The sequence below is a fragment of the Vigna unguiculata genome, chromosome 1 (genome assembly GCF_004118075.2).
Source record: "Vigna unguiculata cultivar IT97K-499-35 chromosome 1, ASM411807v1, whole genome shotgun sequence".
Lineage (NCBI taxonomy): Eukaryota > Viridiplantae > Streptophyta > Magnoliopsida > Fabales > Fabaceae > Vigna > Vigna unguiculata.
Window position 1 is genome coordinate 32,288,693 of NC_040279.1, and position 12,651 is coordinate 32,301,343.

The 12,651-nt window shown below is 31.8% G+C and overlaps 1 protein-coding gene across 1 annotated transcript; it reads left to right on the forward strand.

The window, feature by feature from the left end:
- The first annotated feature begins 4,985 nt into the window (after positions 1 to 4,985).
- On the forward strand, positions 4,986 to 12,408 carry LOC114180764 (autophagy-related protein 9). The gene is given in 11 exon segments (XM_028067057.1): positions 4,986 to 5,208; positions 6,875 to 7,278; positions 7,281 to 7,527; positions 7,612 to 7,932; positions 8,395 to 8,617; positions 9,395 to 9,574; positions 9,659 to 9,865; positions 9,992 to 10,069; positions 10,144 to 10,214; positions 10,374 to 10,484; positions 11,311 to 12,408. Coding segments are annotated over 10 exon segments (2,577 nt in total). The 5' UTR covers positions 4,986 to 5,208; positions 6,875 to 6,953; the 3' UTR covers positions 12,125 to 12,408.
- The last annotated feature ends 243 nt before the right edge of the window (positions 12,409 to 12,651 follow it).

The window sequence follows — 12,651 nt, forward strand, 5'->3', positions numbered from 1 at the left end:
ATTGACTTTTGAAACTTCTTAAAATGAAATAGAGAAATTCTAAAGTTAATAATACATGTATTTAATACATCGTCTCGTCTTATAAATCCCAAATTTGCTTAGTTGTTACAATATAAGTTGTTAGAGAGAAAAAATAAAAAAGAAACTTTGAATAACTAGCTTATTTAATTACAATCGCTTCAAAATATTTTACATTAAACTTATTTTTTAAGATTGAATTAAGCACATTTCAAAACACATGACAATATCAACATTTGAAGGGAGAATTTTTCTTTAACTAAAAATACAAGAAACATTGCCCGTGCATGCACAATATACAAGTCAGTATGTTATGATGGGATAAAATGAAAAATAAAAAAGATAGAGATTTTCAAGTTTTAAAATGGCGAGGAAGATAATAAATTTATATTCTCTATAGTTGGTGTCATTTATTTAGGTTTAATAACATTTTTCTCTCAATATTCATAGTAATACAATAATTTAATGATTTTTGTCTATTTATCTTTAACTCAATGTAGTTCTCTCTCTATATATATATTAAAAAAAATTTAGTGTGATATTCCATTATATCAACATTAATTTTATTTTTTCCATTTTGTTTTTAAGAATATACAATATACACAAAAAAAAAGTAGGTGATTGTAGTAGACAATATCATGTCATTATTTTTTAAATTATATTAATATTAATTTAATGAAGGACACTGCATTAAATATTACTAAAAGATATAAGGATCACCTTAAGTTAAAAAAAGAAATCCTAAATTATTGTAACAAATATAAGATAAAAATATCATTAGACCATTTTTTATCATATTTTCAAAATATATATTGATTTTGATATAGTAAATTTTCTTAGTATATCAGAATCAATATAATTTAAAAATATATTAAAATTACAACAAAAAATTAACAGAGAGTTTGAACTTGATAATACAAGTGAGTTTGATGGTATTGGAACTTAAACTTACACGTGAAGAGGAAATTGTTGAAAATTCAAGTGAGTCTCATTTTCACATTGAGTAAAAATAAGAAAGTTAAACATCGGATAAAGACGAAGAAAATCTATAAACTCATTATCTTAAAATTTTGGATTCAAAATGGTGTTAATTTTTTATATGTAAATCAAATTCATATATCCGTAATGTTGTATCTTCTTGTTGATCATCTCTCGATAAACCGAACAAATGGAAACTATCAACACCAACCTTGAGGCCACCTAGTTTTAGGATCAAGTCTAGGTATCCTTATTCTCTTCTTCAAACGAGAACCCAACCTAATCGTGTTCTTCTCCTTCCTCACGAATATCATTTTAAACAGAACTTTGATGCGTTTGTTCCTTCTCTTCCCACTTGGCTCATTCTCATCGATGGTGTTGATCTCACTGACATAATGAGCTGGAAATATCTCATCTCGAGTTCGAACAGTGTTGAGTCTTGAATACTTTTGTTCAAGAGATTCCTTGGGCACCTCTCTTGCAAGCAAAGGAGACGCACCACCCCAGTTATTTGTTCCCAAAGATGGGTGCTGTGGAGTTCTGAATTCCTGAACCTTCATCGATCCTTTTCCCCTTACCACCACTATGCTGCTATCTTCTTATTTATACACATGCTGAGAATTTCAAGGACCCTTTTTTATTCTTCTCAAAGTTGTTCGTAGATTCCGATAACATCATGTCATGTTTATCAAAATATATGCTTAGTAACAAATCCACCACAATCCCACACATATATAAGACACCACTGAGCATTATCTGTAAAGGATTAGTGATAATCAGGACAAAGTTATTCTTAGGCAATGCACAATGTCATAGCAATACAATCTCTAACGCAACTTCTTTCAATCTTATTAAATTAAAATCAATTTATAATCACTTTGCTGTAACTTTTAATACACTATATCAGTGTGATTTTATTATAGAAATTATAATTGATTACATTGTTTAAATAATATAACCATGATAATAACGTGTTAAAAAAATATATACGTTGTTAGTTTTTTAACATTTTTTTTCTTGAAAAAATTAAGATATGACAATATATAAGACACTTATTTCTATCTATAATTTTTTTTGTTTACTCTATTTTATATGTATTTTTTAGCAATGTTTTATATTTAAAAATAAATTATTGTATTCCAGATGTATTTTTAAACTATTTTTTTAGTTTAGTCTTTTTTTTTCACCTTTAATGTTTTTTTAATGTTTTAAATTACAATATATAGGAGGTGAAGTGTGGAAACTCCTAAAATTTTAATTTTAATATTGCGTGGATTGTACGCAAATGTAAATGTTATTGACTAGAATTGTAATGAGATTCATTGGTAATTTTGAAACTTGGTATAGTGACAAAAGGGCGACTTTAACAATTGAATGATGTAAATGTGTATTTATTTTAAAGAAATGCTAACTTAGTGAAACCAACAAATTTCTTACCTTGTGTTTAGCCCTTGATGATTCACAAATTTACCTACTGACAAAAAAACACTTATATTTTGTTTTTTCTTCAGGATTCCAAAGAAAAATTTTCTACCACACTTCTTAAAAGAAAAAATAATTTGTCTGCAAAATCTTCGCTTTGATTCTGGTCATTTAGGAAAAAAACGAAACAAATGTAGAAATATTGTGCTGGTGGCAACGAAAGAGAGAATTATTTGGATCATTCGTATTTCTGACCTATATTGTTTTAGTGGGCCAAAAAACCTATTCTTGTAATAAATAAACGGCGCTTCTTCCTGCACCCCACATTTGTATTCTTATTAAATTTTACTGGCTCATGCTGATATGTGTTTGTATTTTTTAATTTTTATAAAGATTTGAGTTAAGATTAATAAAAAATATATAATAAATTTTTAAAATAATTATTAGATATTAATTAAAAAAATAAAAAGTATATATAAAAGAGATTTTTAAAATAATTTTAAAGATAAAAGAGGTATTAAAAAGAGTTTTTCAGAATAATGATTAAAGATAAATTATTTATAAAATAATTAATTTTTAAAATAATAACTAAGGATAAAAGTAGAAATATGAAAGGTGAACACAAAAGAGAATATCTATTTATATATCGTTATAAATTATGTAAATGAAATTTGTATTCTTAAGAAAAAATATGATTATATAATAATACTTTTTAATTAGAATTGCAAACAAGAAAAAAAATGCGAAAAATAGTTTCATAAAATTAAAATGGATAAAAAATAAAAATAATACAATTTATCAAAATATAACAAATAATAAAAAAAAGTTATGAATTAAAAAAAACAAATTAAAGTAACTTTAATTTTATAAACTAGCTATTAAAATAAATTATTTTAAATATTTATCGTACAGTTTGGTAAAATTAATGTATAAATTAGGTAAATAGATTAGTAATTAATTTATAATTTAAGGTTTTAGACTTATTAAACATATTCGAAATGTAAATGAATGGTGGAAAACAAAATTTTTCATTAGTGTTTTACGGTACGACCTCTATTTTCACTCAATATTAATACACATAATTTTGCTAACTAAATAGATAAAAGAAGCATCATTCATGAATGGAGACAAAAAAATTGTTCTGTACCTCGTTATGGATATTAAGTTTACGAAACTAAACTTAGTGTCTTATTATTGTTACAAAATCCAATCACTTAACTACGTTCCAATGCTTGTGAAGACTCATGAATTTTCCTACTACTAACGTCATACAGAACACAATTTGGCAATAATGGACCAGATTTGGCTTGTTAGAAACATCTTCAACATCATCAAAAAATAACATATGTCAAAATGTTATAAATTTAAGATAAATTAAAAGTCTTATAAAAGTAAATAATATATATAAATTTATAAGTTTATTATCTTAGTGATTTTAGATTGAATATAATATCTTAATTTTTTTTATAAAAAAATGTAAAAGAAAAAAAGAAGAAGAGAGAAATAAATGAGATTCTCTTGTGGCCTGCTACAAACAAACTTAGAAATTCAGTTTGAATGGGTTGAACGGTTTCTAATTTCACTATTTTGTCTCTGTTCTGTTTGGAAAACACAACAAAAACTTATTAAAATGTATTCAGAAAAGAGAAATGTAACGATGCAACGGTGCACCTTCGTGGCATTGTAGGGCCACACCTAATCCAAAATAATTGGAGACTGATGAATCAATTCATTCCGGGTAAACAATGACTTTACAATATATATATATATATAAAATCTTTAGTTATTGTTATGTGAATACTAAAGAAAAAAAAAGTTATAAAAACTACTAATAATTTTTAAGATAATCATCTATTAATTTTATTTTTTTAATAAACAAAAATATTAGGTACTAAAAGTTAAACATGTGTTTAATTATTTTAGCAAACAAAGTTTAAATAAAATGAATAGAATTAAATTATTTTATTAAAACTATCAATTTTTATCATATTAGAAATCAAATATGTAAATACTAGTTTTAAAATTATGTAACAAACTATTTATTTGAGTGCATCTTCATGTCTGATAATTGGAAACTTTTCCAAATTAAACTTTTGTTACCTATTTGAAGATTTTCATTTATAAGCTTAGAGTCAAATTAAATTTTTTAACAAAACAAAACTGTGTTGCTTAAAAAAAAAAGTCTATGAGAAATAACAGATAAATCTTTAGATTGTAATATTTTATTTTCTAATTTTTTTTTATTTGAACTGTTTTAAATTAATTTTAAAGCCTTTCAAATTACCCCGTTTTAAACAATTTTTTCTGTAATATAGAGAGATAAATAAAATAAAAGATATCACCGTGATTTTTTAATTCCAACAACATTGAAGATTTGTTGAATATGTAACTTACGGGGGAAGGAATCAAAAGTGATTCAGAGAGGAGAGCCAAACACGGCGTTACTGATTACTAATAGAAAATCTTCCAGTATTGCTAAGGAAAAAGAAAAGAAAACAAGGGGACACGAATACAATACAAACTTGAAAAAAAAAATTATTAATATTAATATATATAATTATTTTCTTTATCATCACTGTAATTTCATCTTCTTCCACGCAACTACAACGACGAAAGAAAAAAAAAAAAAGGAAAAACCCTTTCTCTTTTCTCTTTGCGTTCTTCTCCCAGGTTCTGTCTCCTTCAAATTCTTCACCTCTCACTTTATTTTCCCCAAATTCCATTGCTTTACTCGATTCCTACCTTACCGTTTCGTTATCTACTCGTTCCACCTTCTCGGCTCAGTTCAAGGTACGTCCCTTTGCCTGTTTCTTTTCAATTTTTATTTTTTTTCTTTGTTTTTTCGCTTTGTTTAATACTCCCATGCTTTATTCTATCATTTAATCGGTGTATATGGTATGGATGGTTTCGGTGTTTGTTAGGACCAACAAACGACGAGTTTCTGTGGCTCCGAATTGTATTAATTAATATAGTTTCCGTTTCCTGGATTTTTGCTGCAAAGGTTCGTTTTTGACATGTTTCGTTACACGTGTCGATTAAGCAATCATGCTATGGTGATCGGTCTTGTTTTCCGCTCAGAGTGTCTTGCAATGCTGTTGTATTTTAATGCTAATTGGTCAGTTGAAGTTTTGTAGGGTCTGTGGCTACCTGTTCTTGATTTTTGATTTATGTACAAACAGGAAAGGTCGTTCCTTTTTTAGCGTCTTTCAGAATGTAACAAAGGGAACCCCTCTCGTTTTTTTGAATGTTATATGGGTATTGAGCTTGTTGGTCATGGTCTCTGTGGTGGGGTTAGCATGGGCATGGTCAAAAGGGAGGGCTGTCATTGGTGTGAGGTTTGGCTTGCTGTATATATATAGTTTGGTGGTTAATGAGGAGAATAAAATTAAAGTTAATTTCATGTTTAGATTTGTAGCAGGTAAAAGGGGATGTAAAACTAATTTTTTTTTGGGGGATGGGGTGAAGTACACTGGAATGAAATAGGTGGCGGTTGGGATACTAAGTACAATGGTGATTTTATGATTTCATTTTGCAGCCTAAAGTTAAAATAGTCTGCAGATGGTTAGTGTAAATGGAAACCAATTTGTATATCAGTTTATTAACTGCAATTAGGAATTCTCATACAGCTAGAGGTACTTTTAGTGAAAGGAAATGTTTCTTGCAGCAAATAAATGCTGTTTGTACTGTTTAGCGGTTGCAAGTTGCAGCCAACAAATAATCTTCCATTAGTGTTGGACTAGTGCTTTTAGGTAGATAAATACAAGGTTCTAGTAGTAGTAGTTGTAGCTGACATGAAATCTAAGAAAGAAAACTTTTTAGAACAAAATATTGTTGAGAGTATGGCATGCCATTCAATTGACTCATATTAATCTTGCCTAGGTTATGATTGTTGGCCTTTTAGATTATTCTAAACCGACACCAACATTTTAATTTGATTCTTATTAAACACTGAGGAGTGAGGATTACCTGTTGCTTTCTCTCATAACCTTTTTTTACATGATTCTGGAAAGTTGTTTGGTACTGATTTCTTAGGATAATGATTTGGGTGCTTCTACCCCTTCAAATCATTTTGGAAATATTGATGCTCAGAATGATCATGAATGAACAGCTATGCTGGTTTTGTTCATTGGTAGGAGTCTTCAACTGGATACCACTGGCAATTTTTTCTGTGTTGCCAACTCTGTCTGACATATGATGTAAGGCGTTGTTGTGTTGACTGTATTTGACTGTATTTGACTGGTGTTTCATACTTTTCTCTTTTATTTTTCTGTTGTTGAGGTGGTTGGTTGACCTTTTTGAGTTGACTGTATTTAACTGGTGCTTCATGCTTTTTCTTCTCCTATTCTTCTGTTGTTGAGGTAGGTGGGCTATAGGATGGCAAGTGAATGGCTTATCCTAAGATCTCTTTTATGCTAACCTTTGAAATATTCTTATATTTATTCTGTTGGATATGTAGGCCATTGTCGATGTCATAACCATTTTGGTAATTTGGGCATGGACTGGCTGTTTATGCTTACTATCAGTGTCAGTAAACAATGTTTAGCAGGCCAAGGGGTGCCAGTGCATTTAGTATATTCAAATGGAAACAACCAGGTGCATCATCTCTGACAGCAGGTTTACTTCACGAAGATCAGCCAGAGATTGAATTGTCTGATTATGGAAAGGTTCCTAGTCCGGGCAGCGAGAGCCCTTCAGGGCTTCTTAATGGTGACAGCCTAAATGTAGAACCAATCTCCGATTTGGATCTCTTCTTTGAAAGGCTTTACAGCTATTACTGTGAGAAAGGGCTTTGGTGCATCATTATAAAATGGATTGTTGAGCTTCTAAGTCTAGGGTTCACCATATGTTTTTCAGGATTTTTTTATTACATGTTGATTGGAATGGACTCCGTAATGCAAAGTGTGGGATGGATGCAGTTGAATCTGGAATTAAGCCCTGTGATCTTGCTAAAGAAGCTCTTCATCAACACCCCTTAACCCCACTAACAATTACCAAAGCTATTATTGTTGGATACTTAGGATTATTCTCTATCTATTGGATTTTTTGCTTCTTGAGATTCTTTGCACAACTAAAGGATACTCTTGAAATCCGGCATTTTTACCACAATAGGTGAGTGTGAATGATAAACAGTTAAAATGCATTGAAGCAAATGGTTGATAGTTTTTTCCGTATCTTACCATGATTTTCTTGCAGTCTCCATGTCACTGACAATGAAATTCAAACCATGCCATGGGCTACAATTCTTGAAAAAGTTGTTCTGCTACAAAGGTCTCAGCAACTTTGTGTGGTAAAAGATCTTTCTGCCCATGACATTGTCATGCGGTTGATGCGGAAGGAAAACTACTTAATTGGAATGCTCAACAAGGGTGTGCTAGCTTTCCCTATTTCACCGTGGTTTCCAGGTGCTGGTCCTACAATGACATCTGGTTCTAGTGGAACACAGAATCGTGTAATACTAACCAAGACCCTTGAGTGGACTTTGAATTGGTGCATCCTGCAGAGCATGTTTGATCGGTATGTCAACTAGTATACACATGCCTTTTTGTTGTACAATAAAGGTTCTACTATTTAATCCTTTAATCTGTTCATATGTGTATACATTCTTATCTTCTACTGTGTAATCATCAAATTTTTTGTGTAGACCATTTTCAAGAAATGATTTGTTGGTTGGAAGGATTGAATGATCATTTAGTTGCCTTGTAGAGGGTTATGATTTTGATATCTATATATTTTGGTGGCTCTTACGGGATACTTGTGGTGTTATTCTGGGCATTGTTCTTGAAACTTCATAGCTGCTAGCATTTGGTTGTTTTTCTCATTTTTCTTTTTTGTATTTTGTGTTTGTATTTGTATATGACATTATTGCCTTTAGATTTACTTATATGATAATCAGTTAGGCAGTTCATATGACAATGTGATTATAGTATACGCTTTCTAATATTTATGTTCTCCTTTTTGAACTCAAACTTGCTGTAGAAACTTTTGTGTCAGAAGGGATTTTGTGTCAAATCCGAAGACATTACAAAGAAGGCTCATGGTTGTTGGGTTTGCAATGCTTTTACTCTCTCCATTTCTTGTCATATTCATGCTGGTGTATCTCTTTCTGAGACATGCTGAGCAATTTTATAATCACCCTAGCACCGCATCATCTCGAAGATGGTCAAATCTGTCTAGGTGGATCTTTAGGGAATTCAATGAGGTATTTTTATTCTTGATCTCCATTTTATTTTCTGCACTTTTGCTGCTTTCATGGTGTTGGAAAGGACCACAAACACTTCGATGCTATATGAAGGAGAACAATTCTCTTAAATGCTTAAGCTATTTCATGGAAGCCTTTGAAAGACTCTGGGTCATGTATTTAGTAACTGAAAATGATTTCATCATGGAAGAAAACAATTACAAGAAAATCCTTATTGGAAGATAAGGGGAAATTACAAGAAAAAGAATTCTTGATAAAGGTATTTCTAGTTAAGGAGTAATCAATTTGATGTAACTGGTTAATGGTATGATTAATGGTTATGAGTGACCGCTTAAGCACACTACTGATTTATTATTCCTATTTCTCAAACTGTAAATACTTGTCACTGTAATCCTCTTTTTAACATTCATGGAATGGTGATAGATATTATTCTAGTCAATAGTCATTAGCTTTTTTATCTTCGTATATTTTTTGAGGTCTAATTCTCTATTAATTGTGGACTAACAAAAACAGTTTTCTGTTTCTATAACTGAATTATAATGACTGTTTAACACGTGTTGTTTAAAGAGAACCTATTATATAGAAGTAATCTATAAGTTTTGAAAGTTACCTGTGTTTGAATTTTGATGATGGGTGCGTTTTCTTGTTCTCTTTGTAGTAAATGAATTTATTGTTCGGAAGTGGTTTGAATATCATCTGTTGATAGGCTGAAAGTGATGCCTACCTAGTTATCATTTTACTTCTATGCTAGAGCTTATTGATAAAAATTTGGTGTAGGTGGACCATCTCTTCAGGCACCGGATTAATAGTAGTGTATTACACGCATCTGATTATCTCAAGCAATTTCCTGCACCAATCATATCTATCATTGCAAAATTCATCTCTTTTGTATCGGGTGGCTTTGCTGCAGTTCTGATCATCATTGCTTTTCTTGAGGAGTCTCTTCTAGAGGGCCATGTAATGAAATTCTGTTCATTTTTCATAATTTATACATCGTTTCATGACAGTTATTAAAGATCTTTTTAATGGAAAATATTGCAGATATTTGGTCGGAACTTGTTTTGGTATGCTGCTGTTTTTGGAACTATAACTGCCATTAGCCGGGCTGCAATCACGAGTGAGCTTCTGGTTTTAGATGCTGAAGGAGCTATGTCTATGGTTGTCCAACATACTCATTATCTGCCAAAGAGATGGCGTGGCAAAGAAAGTACTGAATCAGTCCGTGTTGAGTTTGCAACCTTATTTCAGGTACAAGGTCTTGGTTTAAAACTTTCTCATTATGATAATAGATCAACCCTTATCTGTTCTTTATTTGCATGATAACATAGGTTTGAATATTACTTTGCATGCTCTTGTATTTTTTTTTTGGCGCAGTATACTGGAATGATGTTACTTGAGGAGATGGCCTCAATTTTCCTCACTCCATACTTGCTTCTGTTTATTGTCCCAAAGGTAATTCTTACTTGGAGATAACCTTCTTTATATATAGTATAATGAATTAAGTATTTGCTATTTTCTTTTTGCAGCGGGTTGATGACATCTTGCTTTTCATTGCTGATTTCACTGTAAATGTTGAAGGTGTTGGTCATGTTTGCAGGTTAGCATGTTTTCATATTTATATTTTAAATGTCTGTCCTTTATATCTGGCCATTCTTTTGGACTTCTATGATTTTATTTATTTATATATTCATTAGTGCTGTGGTTTCCATGCGTGTCAGAGCATATTAATTATATTATCTCCCTGCTGTTTTCACAGTTTTAGCACCTTTGATTTTCAAGAACATGGAAACAGTCATTATGGTTCCCCTTGCAATGCACCTCGTAGCCGGAGGAGTTCTCAAGGGAAGATGGAGAAATCATTGCTGAGGTATGTTATTCTGGCTGAGCTTTCATAATCACAGGACACTGGTCTAATAGGTTTCTGTTACATAGTCTATTTATTGATTTTGTTTCGGACAATTGCTCGGGTTCTACTACTTCTCTTTTAATTGTTGTCTTCTATCCTGCTTTCAAGTTTTGGTGGAAGTTTAAACGACTAATGTTGAATGTTTTTTCTTGCACTTCCCCCTCGGGGAGGGGGCGGGGAAAAGGAATGAATTCATTGAAAAACAGTTAGTGTTATCCAAGTTCCTTAGCTACAGGATGAAAAAAATTCTATTTGTTATCCATGTATCTATTTTTTTCTTTAAAAGTTGTTTTCATATAACGACAGGAACCCTTTGTTTTTTCTTTTTCCCGTAAAAGTGATGTATGGACTGTCTTAATCCTGGTGTGAAAATCAGAGATTGTCCTACTAGTCAACACCTAACTTCCCCAGTGTTCCAATCTTAGTTTTTATTGTTTGAAGCTTTTCATCGTCATAACCTTGAAATTATCAGCTTCATTATTTTTAACCCTCAATTCTCCATGTTGTAATTCGCCTTCTTATGTGGTCTATGATTCTTCCGTCCAAGTCGTGAAATATATAAAAAGATGATAATTTTAACAAGCAGAAAAAGGAGAAAGAAAGGAAAATTTATGCTCTTTTTGGAACAAGGCTAAAATAATGTTTCTAGTTTGATTTCAGTCTATATTAAACAATGCCCCTCAGACAACTTAGCTCAGAAAACCTTTAGTACTTTTGAAATCCCTTACCTTAGGGCAAACAATTTTATTATTATTTTTGTTTTGTTGAACTTCTGTTGGTATTACAGCTTTCAGAGTAGTTATCCATCATGGGAACCAAGCGCACAGGGTAAACAGTTTTTGCTAAATCTTAAAAAATTCAGAGAGGAAAAGTTACCAGTGCACGGAAACATACATGCAGCTTCCCCTCCTAGAATGTGGAGGGGTATTTCCAACACAGGAAGCAATATTGGAGACAGAAACAGGTTTATGTCCAGGGAAATGCCATACAGTACTTTTTTAACTGCCAATCACTTGGGTTCTCTGTGGGTGATGGAAGCCAACCAACACAGTCATCCCTATCTCCTTGATTGGTACTATACATCTCGATCTTCTGACGTAAATCAAAGAGAAGATCCTTCAGAAGCGTTTGGAATAATAGAGCATGATTCTAGAGAGCATTGGATTCCCTCCAATATGACACAAAATGAAAGTGGATATGAGGAATACTCAAATGAGAATCGTCGAGGTTGGGCTCAATCTCATCTTGTGACTTCCACATCCGTTCCCATTTTCAGGGAAAGCTCAATTCAGGATCAGAGTTATAATGAACTGACCCCTAGTAGCAGGAGCCATTGGTGGGCAAGAAGTCACGCGCAGCAGGGTGGACAGAATCAGACAAGCTTTTTTGAGCCTCCAGATTTCAATGAGGAAAGATATAATTATTATGATAAGTTTTCTGATAGAGGGTCAGAGGAAGAAGATCGTGAACAACGCTTGTACTCTAGAGATAGTCACAGATTATCTAGAACATACACAGATGACTTGGGGGCTGGGGAAATAAATCTTCATTTTGATGATATTTATAGCAGACCTCCAGAAACCCCACCTGCAAGCTTTTGAGTGACAGCTCTGTTCCTCGTTATTTGTTTAAGAGGTTCTTGTCGTTGTCAACAGCATTTGCATGCATGGATTTCCAAGTCTATTCTTTGCTGTAAATAGATTCATTGGAATGAGGTTGGACTGTTAAAAGAGCCTCAGTTGATGTTTTGGAAGCTCTCTAGATTACCTAAAAGGCTTCTGGGGATCCTTCCTTGCTAGGTGTAGGGTTCACAAAATCATCAAAAAATCATTAATTATGTCCAGTATCCAAATAATTCTTTCACCCAATTCTCGTTTTTCAAAAATACTTTGGTTTTCTTTTACTTATTGTTTGGTTAGATTGACATGGAGAGGAGGGAGGCAAAATTTCTCAACCTCCATTGCTGAACTTAAAACTTTAGCTTCCCTCTCGAAATGTGAGGGATTTCAAGGGGGAGAGAATTTTTACATTAATTCATCTTAGTGTACATAGCTTTTACTTAAACATGTATATTTTAACCATACCGTCCTTTCCACGTTTAATTTCAGTCTTTTATCACTATTGAATT